Source organism: Argopecten irradians, chromosome 2, assembly GCF_041381155.1.
Source record: "Argopecten irradians isolate NY chromosome 2, Ai_NY, whole genome shotgun sequence".
NCBI lineage: Eukaryota > Metazoa > Mollusca > Bivalvia > Pectinida > Pectinidae > Argopecten > Argopecten irradians.
This window is the reverse complement of record NC_091135.1, coordinates 58,276,871-58,291,775: the sequence shown is the minus strand read 5'-3', so window position 1 is coordinate 58,291,775 and position 14,905 is coordinate 58,276,871. Positions and strand designations below refer to the sequence as shown.

Sequence of the window (14,905 nt, the reverse complement as noted above, 5' to 3'; positions counted from 1 at the left end):
GAATCTTGGTTGACTATACAGGTGAAAAGGACAGCTACTGGGAATATCAAACAGTATTAATCGACTTCTCATTGTTTCCTAAAACAACAAGTACATTGTACATTGGAAATCTGAGGAGATACATCCTGAAACAACTAAATTGAACTTAGTCAATACCTGTTGGCTTTTATGAAAACAATGCTTTCCATTGTTTAATACAATATGCTCTTATGCCCATGGGCACATTGGTGAAACTTAAAATTAGTTATAAAATGTACCTGTATAGGCATTTCATTTAGATTCTTTACTTCTTTGGGCCTTACAGTTCAGAAAACTAAATATAAAAGATTATGTAACGACCAATAATAAACAATGTTACATCTATCTTCAGTTTTTGTCGAACTACAGCACACAAGTTGAACTTTTCACTTTCTAAACTATACTGGCTGCCAAATTCAACTTCATAATTTATATGATGTAATTGAAAAGTAATTGAAACGTAATTACGATTACACAGTAAATTTTAACTGTAATCGATTACGATTACAAGTAATCGAATAGCCTTCGATTACTGATTACTGTCGATTACTTGAGAAAATGTAATTAATTACAATCGATTACGATTACGCCCATGCCTGCCCGGGACCCTCCGAATAATATCCGAGTGCTCTACCGACTATAAGCTACCTGGTCACCGATGACCGACCCAGTCCCATCCCGCCACACTCCTCCCTCCTTTCTCGAAGTCTTCGCCCTCGAAGACACGCGGGACCCTTCCAAACACCACCACCGTGGATTATTTAGTTGGGCGCCAATTTTGAAGAAGAACAGGGAAAATATACATTCCTGTCGAGTGCCCCGACCAGGAATCGAACCCGGGTCTCCGGCGTGAAAATCTACAGCCCTACCGACTGAGCCAAGGAAGCATGCTCCGTCAGCTGAGCGACAGAGACCGTATTCAACACTATGTACAAGTCACACCGACCCGCTCCTTTTACATAATTTTCACGTGCTCCATTATCAATTTACCCTCATAGCCTCAACAAAATAAAAAACTATTTCTTAAATAGGTCTATCTCTAATGACTGTTAGTGAAAAATAATTTAGACAGTATACGATATCTCATTAGGCCTATCTAAATTTTTGTCTTAGAACTGACAGCTGGGGATTTATTTCGTCTAATGTGGTAGGCTATTGAAAAGTAGATAAAATTAGTCTGACACAACGGTGATGGCGATTGGCTAACACTAAAACTTCTGACCAATGAATTTGCTTGTTACATCCATCCACAAGGAAGTAACGAAAACTTACTGAAGTTTGCTGCTCTTCCTGGATGTTTTATGGCTGACTGACTGGGACCAGTATATGAGTCCATGACTTCTCACAATGGCGTTGATGTTCGAAAACATCAGAAGTATTTTCACTGGTTTGTATATAAGTACCCCATATTATGTTACCCGAAAGGGGGCGGGGTCGTTTGTTTGCAAACATGATCACCACGTGTGAAAAAATAATATGTCTGTTTAGGGTTTACCCGACCGACCCTAATTTTTTACCCCAACCCTAATTTTTTCCGCTTTTCTAGGATATGTTTTGAAAAAAGTCGGGATTTCCACCTCAGACGCCGATGTCATATAAAAAAAAGTATCCCCATCAAAAAAGTATCCGGTTATTTTTTCTGCCCATCAAAAAAGTATCCCCCCTATCAAAAAGTATCCCCCCCATGGTCTGTTATGCTTTCCAAATAAAGATTAAGAAAATAAACAGAAAATCAGCAGTATATGTGACAAGGTGACTGTCTATGTAGTAAATTACACCTGGTCTACCTGTATTACATAACAGCACAGTGGGGGTCACACCTGACACTGATACAGGTAGAGGGCACCTATAAAAAATACCTTTGTGTATATCTACCACATAATTACAACAATGAGAATAAACATCAATCCCAAACCAAACTATGAGATAAAATTTGTTTTAAAAATATAATTACACATGTATTATACATTTTTCGGTCATCTGACCCGAAGGGTCAGGATGTGACCTATAGGAGATTTCAGAAAAGATTGCGATGACATCACACAAAGGTACATCCGGGCACTCAAAGGTACAACTCCGTATAACTGTACACATTAACATTGTGGGGACACAGCCGCTTCGATGTTTGTTTACATTTTATTGTAATAGATAGTACGGCAATCTGAGAATTGTTGCTTTATCTTACTTTCAAAAGGTGTAAATAAAAATATGTAACAATAATATATAGATATAAACATATGGTATACATATATTTATGATGTTTATACTCCATTTTTTTACCACCACGAGAAAAAACACGGTCGCCATTATGTATAAACATTGACAGAGTATTGCAAATATCAGCTTGAAATTACAAATTCAATTCCAAGTTCCACAAATATATTATTGAAATTTTAATAAGCGATTACTGTTTTCTTAGTCTTACTTTGTAAAACACTGTAAGATGTGTAATTATCACCAATTTAAAGTTAGCTTTCGTAGATCGTCCCAAGCGTACGGCAGCCATTACGTACAGTACTGCCGAGATCTCAAATTTTGTCCTTTTTCAAAGTCACAAAAATACGTATTCTGGATAATTTTTTCGTCAGAAATTTTGGATTTTAGTTTATGACATACAAATGAGTCAGTTTATAGTTACTTTTTATCATATTTTTAAACAAAACTTTTAGGATTTTCGAAGCCGTCCGCAATGTTTCCTGGTCGGCATTTACAGTATTACGATCTGTATTCATAAATCTAAATGTAGTCTATCTAACATGTGTTCAAATTAATTTAAAGTAATATCACTTGAATTTGAGACTTCACTTAGCACCCATGGAATAAAAGCGACTGAAATTAGAAAATAAACTCTACAGCATTAAAACTGAATAATTTCACCATTTTATTTTTCGAGATATTGGCAGCCATATGTTTACGTAAACATGTACATTGCGTAGATCTGCATATAAGTGTTACAACATGGTTTATAGCATTTCTTTAAAGCAAGATTTACATGGAAAAGAGCGAAATATATATCTTTTACAAGTACTTATTGAGAAATGTGTTGGTAATTACATATTTATATTATTAAATTCCCAACTATGGGCTGTGGCCTGAGGTGATCTACCACCGAAGCCATGCACGAGCGGCCGTGGTCTGGGCAAGGTGGTTTAATAGTGTTGTGAACAGCTTTTTCATGTATAACAAAAACATTACACAATAAAATCAATTATCTATTCATAACTTTTTCACAACATGGATTTCTACATGTGAAGAAAAAATGGGTACTGTGACGGCCCGACACTGCTTGGCAAGCTGGCTTCAACACTAAATCTACACAAATATATTTAGCAATAAACAATTGTAAATACAAAAATATAAGTGTCTGTAACCTCTTAAACAATAAGAAACAATTTTAAAATCAGAATTTGCAAGTATGAATGTGTATACTTTTGTCAAAATATCGATTGTGTAGCAGGGATGTATGTATCTGTTATTGTCATTGTACAGTTACACGTATTGCCATCTTTTCTGAAATCTCCTGTTGTCATCATGCACCGTCCGTCGTCGTGCGCCGTGCGTAAACTTTTCATTCAAACAACTTCTTCTCAATAACCAGAAGGCCCATGCCAGGGTACTGATGTTTGGCCTGTAGCATGCTGGGATGAAGGGCTACCAAGTTTGTTCAAATGAATGACCTTGACCTTGATTTAAGGTCAATGAGGTCAAATAGGCTAAATTGTTTAAACAACTTCTTGTGAATAACTAAGAGGCCTAGAGACCTAATATTGGCCCCTTGACATGCTGGGATGAAGGGCTATCAAGTTTGTTCAAATGAATGACCTTGATCTTCATTCAAGGTCACATGGGTCAAAAAAGTTAAAATCTTTAAAACAATATTTTCTCAAAATCCAGAATGCCCAGGGAACTCATATCAGGCCTGCAACATGCTGGGATGAAGGGCTACCAAGTTTGTTCAAATGAATGACCTTGACCTTCATTTAAAGGTCACAGGGGTCAAAATGGCTAAAATCTTTAAATGACTATGGTGTATTGTACCTCGCCTCTGTGAGGAAAGCTCTGGGTTCTGTCCCCTGGTCGAGACACACCAAAGTCTATAAAAGTGGTAGTTTCTGCTCCTGCTTAGCGCCCAGCATACAGGGAGTGGGACGACTGGTTCGCCCGTTGTCAGTATAATGTGACCGGGTGGGGTATGTTGCTTGGTGTCTTCGGCAGCATGCTTCAGTGATATAGCACTATAAAAAGGGCAACAGTTCCACTATAAGAAGACACAACATGAATATAGCACAGTCTCCCAAGAAACGCACCTCGCACAACATACACGCAACACACTGCTTACATGGGAGGCCGTCATTGCATGACCAAAGCTGTTAATAGGACGTCAATTAATCAAACAAACAAACCAATAGTCAGATGAGCGTTAAGGCCCATGGGCCTCTTGTTAGTGTACAAATGTATATTATGAAACTTTCATTTTATGTAAACACAATTAAAGCGATAGTGTACAAAAAATGTATACTAATTGCATGCACTGTAATATATAGTATGGAAATAATAATGATTATAGAGAATTGATAATATCTAAATACTAATGTAAGAAATTCTTTAATTTATGTTATCACAAAATAATAATGAACAATTAATTGATTGGACAATCAGAAACTTTATTATGGAGCAGGCATGGGCACAATTACTTCAAAATATAATTAATTAATAATCGATTACATGGGAGAAAATGCTGTAATCGATTAATAATCGATTACAGGTACCATTGACCTGTAATCGATTACAATCGCTTACTTTACAAAAAGTAATTGAAATTACTTTCAATTACATTCGATTACATATTTAGTTGATTTATTAAATTTTATCTTCTATCACAATATTTTCAATTTTTCCTTTTTACCATTTGATAGCATTCCAAGACCATTTATATTTATATAAAATAATTTCATTGGAATTAGTTTAACTGTTAATTTAATTTCAAGTTTACACTTGTCCCACATCATGCTTTTTAAACTGGTGTGTCTTAGAAATGACCATGTGCATTTTTCATATGTGGTTAATTGATAACCTGCATTTTGCAGATGACGGTATAACACAACAAGTAGATATTTTAAACCTGAAATCTAATTCTTGATTCTTCTAGTGAGAAAGCGGAAATCTGTAGCAGTGTAATTTTTCTTATACATGTATTTATAATTTTCATTTACAATGCAATGCATGTTAAATATATAAACTGAATAAAGTATATAATTTAAGGATTTTTTTAAAGCAAAAATGTGACTTATGCTTCTGAGCTAAACAGATAAATCTTGGTTGACTGTACGAGTAAAAAGAACAGTTACTGGCCTGGGAATATCAAACAGAATTAATTGACTTCTTTGTTTCCTAAAACAACATGTTCATTGGAAATCTGAGGCCATACTCCCTGAAACAACTGAATTGATCTTAGTCAATGCCTGTTGACTTTTATGAAAACAATGCTTTCCATTGTTTAATACAATATGCTCTTATGCCCATGGGCACACTGGTGAAACTTCAAATTAGCTATAAAGTGTACCTGTATAGAAAATTCATTTGTATTCTTTATTTCTTTGAGCCTTACAGTTCATCAGGAAACTAATTATAAAAGATTTTTATAGATCAATACTAAACACTGTTACATCTATCTTCAGTTTTAGTTGATCTACAGCAGACAAGTTGAACTTTACACTTTCTAAAGTTAGTGTACTGGCTGCCAAATTCAACTTCATAATAGGTATAATGTAATTGAAAAGTAATAGAAATGTAATTACGATTACACAGTAAATATTTACTGTAATCGATTACGATTACGATTACAAGTAATCGAAATAACCTTTGATTACTGATTACTGTCGATTACTTGAGAAAATGTAATTAATTACAATTGATTACGATTACTCGATTACGATTACCCCATGCCTGTTATGGAGGTGTGTATACACCTTCCATTATAAAATCACTCGGGTTCTCAACCGGAACACTATACCTTGGTAATCCTATCGACAATCTCCGGAACAAGGGGAGATAACTTTTACACTGTGTATTGTAACGTTGTGTATTAATAATAAATAATAATAGACTTTATTTAGAGTCGATAACACTTTGAGTCACAGACTCGTCTTCCAAGTGGTCGACATAAAAATATACAATATTTACAACATGGAATATATCATAGACCATACATATTACAGCTTTGCATGTATTATTATAATGGATATCACAGTCAGATTATCACAGAAAATAGTAAAAATTAAAAAGGCACTCATAAAGCTCATGGTGCATAAATATATGGAAAAATAAAAAACACATCTTAATGAATTAGTGTCTAATATACATATATGCCAATATGACAAAAGAATAAAAATTGACAGAATATATGCTATTATAGCATGTATTAAAATTGATTTTGTTTGATTAATTAACGATAGTTTATTAAGACGATAAAAGAACAAAAAGTGCTGGGTTTACTAAAAATTGGTATTAAGAAGCAAATGAAACAGTGATTATTGGGATACATGTAGGAAGTGTTTTTTGCATTCGTATTTGAATTTGGAGAGTTTTGTATTTTTAGAAACACTTTCTGGTAGATCATTCCATAGTGATGGTCCACTATACTTAAATGAGCTCTTAAATTTTTCTGTTTTAAATCTAGGTAATAAGTATTTCCCTGAAGTGGCTGATCTAGTCTTCTTTTCATGAATATTGGATACTAAATTGTTACAATCTAAATAATTAGGACATAATTTGTTAATAACTTTAAACATAATATAAGAATACACTCATTATATTTTACTCTTTTGCTAAAAGGTAGCCATTTTAATTTACAAAGAAGTTCCTCACCTGATACGGTATAATCTTCGTCTAAAATAATACGAAGTATTCTCTTTTGCATTCGTTCAAGTTTGCTTATGTACAGCTGGCTACAATGGCCCCAAACATTTGAACAATAATCAAGGTAAGGTAAAATGAAACAATTAAAAAACGTAATTCTAGATGAAATTGGTAAAAATTTCTTTATACGACATAATTGATGAATTTTAAAATTGACCTTTTTTATAACATCTTGGGCATGTTTATCCCAAGTAAGGGTATCATCAATGCAAACACCAAGTAATTTTTCATGTTTGACATTTTCTAACTTACTGTTGTTGTCAGATACATCACATAATATATTAATCTCATTTGAAACCCTTTGTTTTTTCTGTTTACTTCCTATTAACATAACTTTTGTTTTTTCAGTGTTAATGACCATTTTGTTAGTTTCACACCAACTTTTAACATTTACGAAGTCAGATTGTAGACAAGACTCAATAACATCAGTTTTCTTGTCTGCTACTTGCATGGATGTGTCATCAGCATACATAAAAACTTCACATTGTTTACAATGGAGAGGCATATCGTTTACATATAATAAAAACATCAGGGGACCAATAATCGAACCCTGTGGTACGCCAGTTAAAATTTCACATGGGTCGCTAAGCGATGATTTAAAACATACAGTCTGAAAACGATTGGACAGGTACGATGTAAAAAACTTGGTAGTACTGTCTGAACAACCGTATATTTTCAATTTCTTTAGTAATATGCTGTGGTTAACAAGGTCGAAAGCCTTTCTAAAATCAATATACATAATACCAATGAGGTTTCCTTTATCAATTTCCTCATACCATCTATTGGATAATGCTGTAAGAGCAGTTTGACATGAATGTTTACTCCTAAATCCAGACTGGTTTTCAATAATAAGGTTGAATTTAGTTAAAAAATCATAGAAGGTAGAGTGCACATGTTTTTCTAAAATCTTTGATAATAATGGCAGGATTGAAATAGGTCTATAGTTGGTAACACTACTTTTTTCACCCTTTTTGTAGATAGGATTGACTTTAGCATGTTTAAGTTGATCGGGAAATACATTTTGACTTATACACATGTTTAACAATGAGGTAATAGGTTCAGCAATGACAGTAGCTGATATTTTTAGATATTTGGCGGATATACCATCTAGTCCTGTAGCTTTAGTACAGTCAATACTGGACAGAAACTTGGAAACAAAAGATAATGAGATTTCTGGTATATCGTATACAGTGTCCACAGGTAGGTGTCTAGATACAAAAGCTTTTATAGTACTTAGACTATCAGGTAAATGTGTTGATTCATTATCAGAGATATACTCTTTGACAATATTGGTAAAAAAATTGTTAAAGTTATTTGCAATTTCATTGTGTTCATCAATTTGCATGTCATTTGAGGTAATAAAATCAGGTTTAGTTTCCGGTTTATTTGGAACTAATTTTTTAAAATATTTCCAATATTTGTTAGGATCTTTTTTGTATTGCACAGAGGCCAAGAACTGTCAGTGATTGCCGGTTCTCACATGCTTCACATTTTCTACACATACTTTAATTGATTTGGTTTATTTAGTTTTGCGTCCTATCAACAGCAAGGGTCATCATGTTATATTATCCCCCAATGTTATATGTTATTATATTAATTATTTGACTACACTTAGATCTACTGACTTTTACAGCCGTGCTATATAAACCCCTTCTGCTCTACCGCTGACTTGTATCGATGTATTGAATGAGTGTAACCGAATTGAAGTGTTTTACTTGCCGTCACGCTATCGTTTCTGGGCACCAAGAAATATAGACTCGAGTACTATCGCCAAATCCACAGGTATATTGGTACTGAATGCTACGCTCCCGGCCTCTCATCCAGCTTAACAAAACTGAATGACTAGTTAGCTTAACCGATCTATATATCATCAACAATGCGTCTGTATCTACTTAAAAACAAAACAAATATTCTTCAAATTGCATCAACATTCACTTGACTAGTATTTCTTTATTTCAGATATTTTAACAAATCCTCATATTTCTAGTAAAATTGCATATGAAACTCCTTATAGATCTAGCGATGCTCATTACGTAGGGAACCGCCATACTATGTCCCGGCTGCGGCTGTATACAAAAAGTCAAAACACACGTGGGATTTATAAGATGGGTCCTAAACTTTCCTATATTTAGGATATTCAATAACTGGTTTGTAAAATTATTACAGTAAAACTGACAAGCTACAAGGTTAGTGCCATTTGGTCCGTGGTCCGTCCATCCTTCCGTCCGTCCGTCTGTTAACAATTCTTGTTTCCGCTATTTCTCAGAAAGAACAGAAGGGATCTTTCTCAAATTTCATATACAGGTTCCCCTAGGACCCTAGTTGTGCATATTGCATTTTTGGACCGATCGGTATACAAGATGGCCGACAGGTGGCCATCTAGGATTTTGATAGTTAAAGTTTGTTACCTCTATTTCTCAAAAGTAATAGAAGGGATCTTTCTCAAATTTCATATATAGGTTTCCCTAGGACCCTAGTTGTGCATATTGCATTTTGGGACCGATCGGTCAACAAGATGGTCGACAGGTGGCCATCTTGGATTTTGATAGTTAAAGTTAGTTACCGCTATTTCTCAAAAAGTGATATAGGGATCTTTCTCAAATTTCATATACAGGTTCCCCTAGGACCCTAGTTGTGCATATTGTATTTTTGGACCGATCGGTCAACAAGATGGCCGACAGGTGGCCATCTTGGATTTTGATAGTTAAAGTTTGTTACCGCTATTTCTCAAAAAGTACTGAAGAGATCTTTCTCAAATTTCATATATAGGTTCCCCTAGGGCCCTAGTTGTGCATATTGTATTTTTGGACCGATCGGTATACAAGATGGCCGACAGGTGGCCATCTTGGATTTTGATAGTTAGCATTTGTTATCGCTATTTCTCGGAAAGTACTGAAGGGATCTTTCTCAAATTCCATGCATAGTTTCCCCTTGTACCCTAGTTGTGCATGCCGATCCATAATGCCTTTCGAGACTGATCGGTAAACAAGATGGCCAACCGGCTGCCATCTTAGATATCATTGTTGTAGTTTGTTACCACTTTTTCTTAGAAAGTACTATTGCGATCTGTCTCAAATTTTATATGTAGTGTGTTTGAAAAAGTTTGAAAAGCAGGGAAAAGATCCCTCTTTCCATTGTCAGACATAGATCATTTTTTGGTGGGCGCTAAGATCCCTCTGGTTAACCGTACTTTTATATATAATTAGCCATCAACTTGGATCTGGAGCCGTACAGGTAGTGAGTTTTACTCACCATATGATTATTGTAAGCCAACGTACAATGTATCTGCAATCCCATTGCTCTTTAAAGTTTGTTAATGATCTCAAACACACTTTTAACTTATTGTGGCAATTTTAAGTAACTAGATTATAATAATTTCAACTAGTTCTGATAACTATTCATGTGTAATATCTCCAGACATTGACATGTGTACGGAGTACAGCAGACTGGCAATATTTTGGACATGTTCTGCAAGATATATTTCAGTTACGGTGGCCAATAAAAGAAAACAAACACAGTGCAATTATATTATGTTATTTCTTCTAAATACACGTCTTTGATCAAGTTGTCAAGCATTTATTGGGAATGTTTTGCAATGAAATTACCACCTTTATAACATTGAATTTGTGGTTCCCCGGACACTCTTTTCCCCAAATTTTTAGCTCACCTGGCCCGAAGGGCCGGTGAGCTTATGTCATGGCGCAGCGTCCGTCGTCCGTCGTCCGTCGTCCGTCGTCCGTCCGTCGTCCGTCGTCCGTCCGTCGTCCGTCCGTCAACATTTCCTTTAAATCGCTACTAGTCATAGAGTTCTGCATGGATTGTAACCAAATTTGGCCACAAACATCCTTTGGGGAAGGGGAACAGAAGTTTTATAAAGTTTGGCTCTGACCCCCCGGGGGCAGGAGGGGCGGGGCCCAATAGGGGAAATAGAGGTAAATCCTATAAATCACTACTTGTCCTAGAGTTCTGCATGGATTGTAACCAAATTTGGCCACAAACATCCTTGGGGGAAGGGGAACAGAACTTGTATAAAGTTTGGTTCTGACCCCCGGGGGCAGGAGGGGCGGGGCCCAATAGGGGAAATAGAGGTAAATCCTATAAATCGCTACTTGTCCTAGAGTTCTGCATGGATTGTAACCAAATTTGGCCACAAACATCCTTGGGGGAAGGGGAACAGAACTTGCATAAAGTTTGGTTCTGACCCCCCGGGGGCAGGAGGGGCGGGGCCCAATAGGGGAAATAGAGGTAAATCCTATAAATCGCTACTTGTCCTAGAGTTCTGCATGGATTGTAACCAAATTTGGCCACAAACATCCTTGGGGGAAGGGGAACAGAACTTGTATAAATTTTGGCTCTGACCCCCCGGGGGCAGGAGGGGCGGGGCCCAATAGGGGAAATAGAGGTAAATCCTATAAATCGCTACTTGTCCTAGAGTTCTGCATGGATTGTGACCAAATTTGGCAACAAACATCCTTGGGGGAAGGGGAACAGAACTTCTATAAATGTTGGCTCTGACCCCCCGGGGGCAGGAGGGGCGGGGCCCAATAGGGGAAATAGAGGTAAATCCTATAAATCGCTACTTGTCCTAGAGTTCTGCATGGATTGTAACCAAATTTGGCCACAAACATCCTTGGGGGAAGGGGAACAGAACTTGTTTAAAGTTTGGCTCTGACCCCCCAGGGCAGGAGGGGTGGGGCCCAATAGGGGAAATAGAGGTAAATCCTATAAATCGCTACTTGTCCTAGAGTTCTGCATGGATTGTAACCAAATTTGGCCACAAACATCCTGGGGGGAAGGGGAACAGAACTTGTATAAAGTTAGGCTCTGACCCCCCAGGGGCAGGAGGGGCGGGGCCCAATAGGGGAAATAGAGGTAAATCCTATAAATCGCTACTTGTCCTAGAGTTCTGCATGGATTGTAATCAAATTTGGCCACAAACATCCTTGGGGGAAGGGGAACAGAACTTGTATAAAGTTTGGCTCTGACCCCCTGGGGGCAGGAGGGGTGGGGCCCAATAGGGGAAATAGAGGTAAATCCTATAAATCGCTACTTGTCCTAGAGTTCTGCATGGATTGTGACCAAATTTGGCCACAAACATCCTTGGGGGAAGGGGAACAGAACTTCTATAAATGTTGGCTCTGACCCCCCGGGGGCAGGAGGGGTGGAGCCCAATAGGGGAAATAGAGGTAAATCCTATAAATCGCTACTTGTCCTAGAGTTCTGCATGGATTGTGACCAAATTTGGCCACAAACATCCATTGGGGAAGGGGAACAGAACTTCTATAAATGTTGGCTCTGACCCTCCGGGGGCAGGATGGGTAGGGCCCAGTAGGTGAATTAGAGGTAAATATTCGAATTCCTTCAGAAAAGAAACAATGAACCTGTATTTAGAACATTACTTGGCATTACAAACCAGGTGAGCGATACAGGCCCTCTGGGCCTCTTGTTTTGTATAGTCTACCCAATAGTAGATTTTTTTCAGCATTTTCAGCCCTAAGAAAAAACACATGTGCAAATAACACTGGTGTGCAGGGGTTTAATTATCAGGTGGTACCCGGTACTTTTTGCCGGTTAAACCTTGCTGTGGTACCGCCTGATTAAGGATATTATTACATTAGATTGCATACAGATAATATAGAAAATTACCCCCTGAAATTGGAATTATACCTTCTCTCCTGAAAGATAATGAAACCCCTGTTTGTGTAAATTACACAAGTTTTTACGGTATTTGTAACAATTACGATTGTGTTTTGAACAGCTAATGTAGCCAGAGCACCCGCGATTTAACTGTGGTTAGCTACACAGTGAGCCGTTTAGTGTCTAGTACAAGCGTTATACCAAGGATTTATAAGTAAGAAGGATTCGTGACTGTCTCTTTCCATTACTAAACACCACGCAAGACGCCTATGAACCGAGAATAAAAACCATTTTCTCAACAAATACTTGTCTTATCGAGTCAAACGATACACCAATGTAAAGTTTATTAAATTTCACAACGTTTATAGCTTGTTTTAAGGACTGAAGATTTAGAAGATATATCTTAAATTTTCGTTAAAAAATTACGACAGCTTATGAAATGACGCCCCGCTTCAGAAAGTAAGACAGTAACCCTCGCACCCGCAAGCTACATCAAAGGCTGCGCCGGTGGATATCAAAGGAAAATCAGTCGTCGCCCAACGTCACGGTCAGTGCACAAACACAAAAGCTCATGCCTTGTACTCCCCCAAAACCCAGTGTGACTTATCCTTCTCATATACATCCTTGGTTCTTCAGCTGAAGTACGAGATGAAGTAAACAAAATCCTAATTTCCTCAATGTGTATCCTTATGATAACAAAACCAAAACTTATATCTGACTTCATGTGATACATGATAGTCACCTAGCTTATATTGGCCTATAATCTCCAGTTTGGAAAAAAAATAAGCCAATGGTTCATTTCTAATTTACTAGCATTCAGCCATTGATAAGTATGGTTATACATGACTGTAAAGTATAATCAGTGTACTGTATACATAACAATTAGCATTATCGATAGACACTAAAAGGTATTAAGCAAATGCAAGTAAATAACTCAATACAAATTGAATAATGAGAATACAACAAATATCTGACACAACTTAGTTGCCCAGTAATTAATAGCTACAACTAAATCAATCATTTATATCCATTCTGTTAAAAATTGTTTTAACTCTCTTGTGCAAAATGTACTTACGTGTTTGATTTTGATTAATGACAGTCAAGTAAATTAGTTTATTCTATCAATATATTGAGAGCATATAAACTCAGATGCCTCTTGACGTTTGTTTTAAATTTTAGGATGTACATTTTGAATACATTTATCATCTATTCACTAAATCTATCTATATATCTGTTCATCCACTTACTTTGATTATTTTGATTTCATTATTTCATAGTATAAGATTATTCTATTGAAGCTCACATGGATGTTCTCCGAACAAAATATGTACATGTATGTAAACAAATCAGATTTAGATAGTCCTTTTTTTCTTTTATGCACTCAAAATTGAGATGCCAGTCCTGTCTAAATCTGTGGTGTAAGTGAGTTTGATTTCATGGTCAACTGTTATGGTCATTTGGCTAATTAAAGTACATAGTGTCTATATAAATTTAGAATATTTTTTAGATGAATAGCTTGTGAGGAAATATTGAAGTCATATGTCAAGGCCATTTGAATTACATTTTCCTTTAAACTAAATTTCTTTCTAAAAAACCATTTAACTATGAGGTCTAAACAGATATACACATATCTCTATATGATCAATAAATAAGAGGCTTACAGCCCTGTCTGTGAGCTTATAACATGCTGGGATGAATGACTGCAAAACACATTCAAATGAATAAACTTTACCTTAAGTAACGGTCACATGAATCAAATAGCCAAATACATGTACTTTTAGTTGACTTATTGTCATTAGTTCAGATGACCTTATACATTATTAGAACTGTAGTATTAAATTTAATACAAAGTATAGGGCTTCAAAAGTATTTCCAAATAATATAATCAATTGCATTGACCTCTATTCAAAGTCACAGGGTTCAAAGAAGCTATTTGTAACAACTTCCTGTTAATATTACAGCTAAGAGTACTGATATTTAACCAGTGTTATGTTTGTATTTTAAATGATCGAGACCAAATTTGTCCTGGTAGCAAGTGACTAATGCGTTCTATTGAACCCTTGTTTTTTCTTTCAGTCACAATGAATCTTTGTAATGTGTATATAAAAATAACAAAGGTATAAAATATCCAAGGAGTTTAACAAAAGACTTAAAAAGGATGTGGTTATGAGGTTATTTCGAGGAGGACAGATGGCAGAAAAGGTCAGTCTATATGTCTGGTGACAGTTAACTTAAGAAACCTGATGTGCTGTTTCCCATAATTTGCATGCTTCTTTTCGGATAAGATCATTGGAGAATACCGGTATGTGAATGAACTTTGAGGAAGCTGTTC

The 14,905-nt window shown here is 36.2% G+C and overlaps 1 protein-coding gene across 2 annotated transcripts in view; it reads left to right on the top strand.

The window, feature by feature from the left end:
* The first annotated feature begins 1,246 nt into the window (after positions 1 to 1,246).
* The window catches only part of LOC138316062 (src kinase-associated phosphoprotein 2-A-like), a 56,955-nt gene continuing 43,296 nt past the window's right edge, over positions 1,247 to 14,905 (top strand). For both annotated transcript variants that reach the window (XM_069257541.1, XM_069257539.1), the window contains exon 1: positions 1,247 to 1,405. In XM_069257541.1, the coding sequence (XP_069113642.1) occupies positions 1,366 to 1,405 (40 nt within the window). In that variant the 5' untranslated portion in view covers positions 1,247 to 1,365. The remainder of the gene's footprint in view (positions 1,406 to 14,905) is intronic.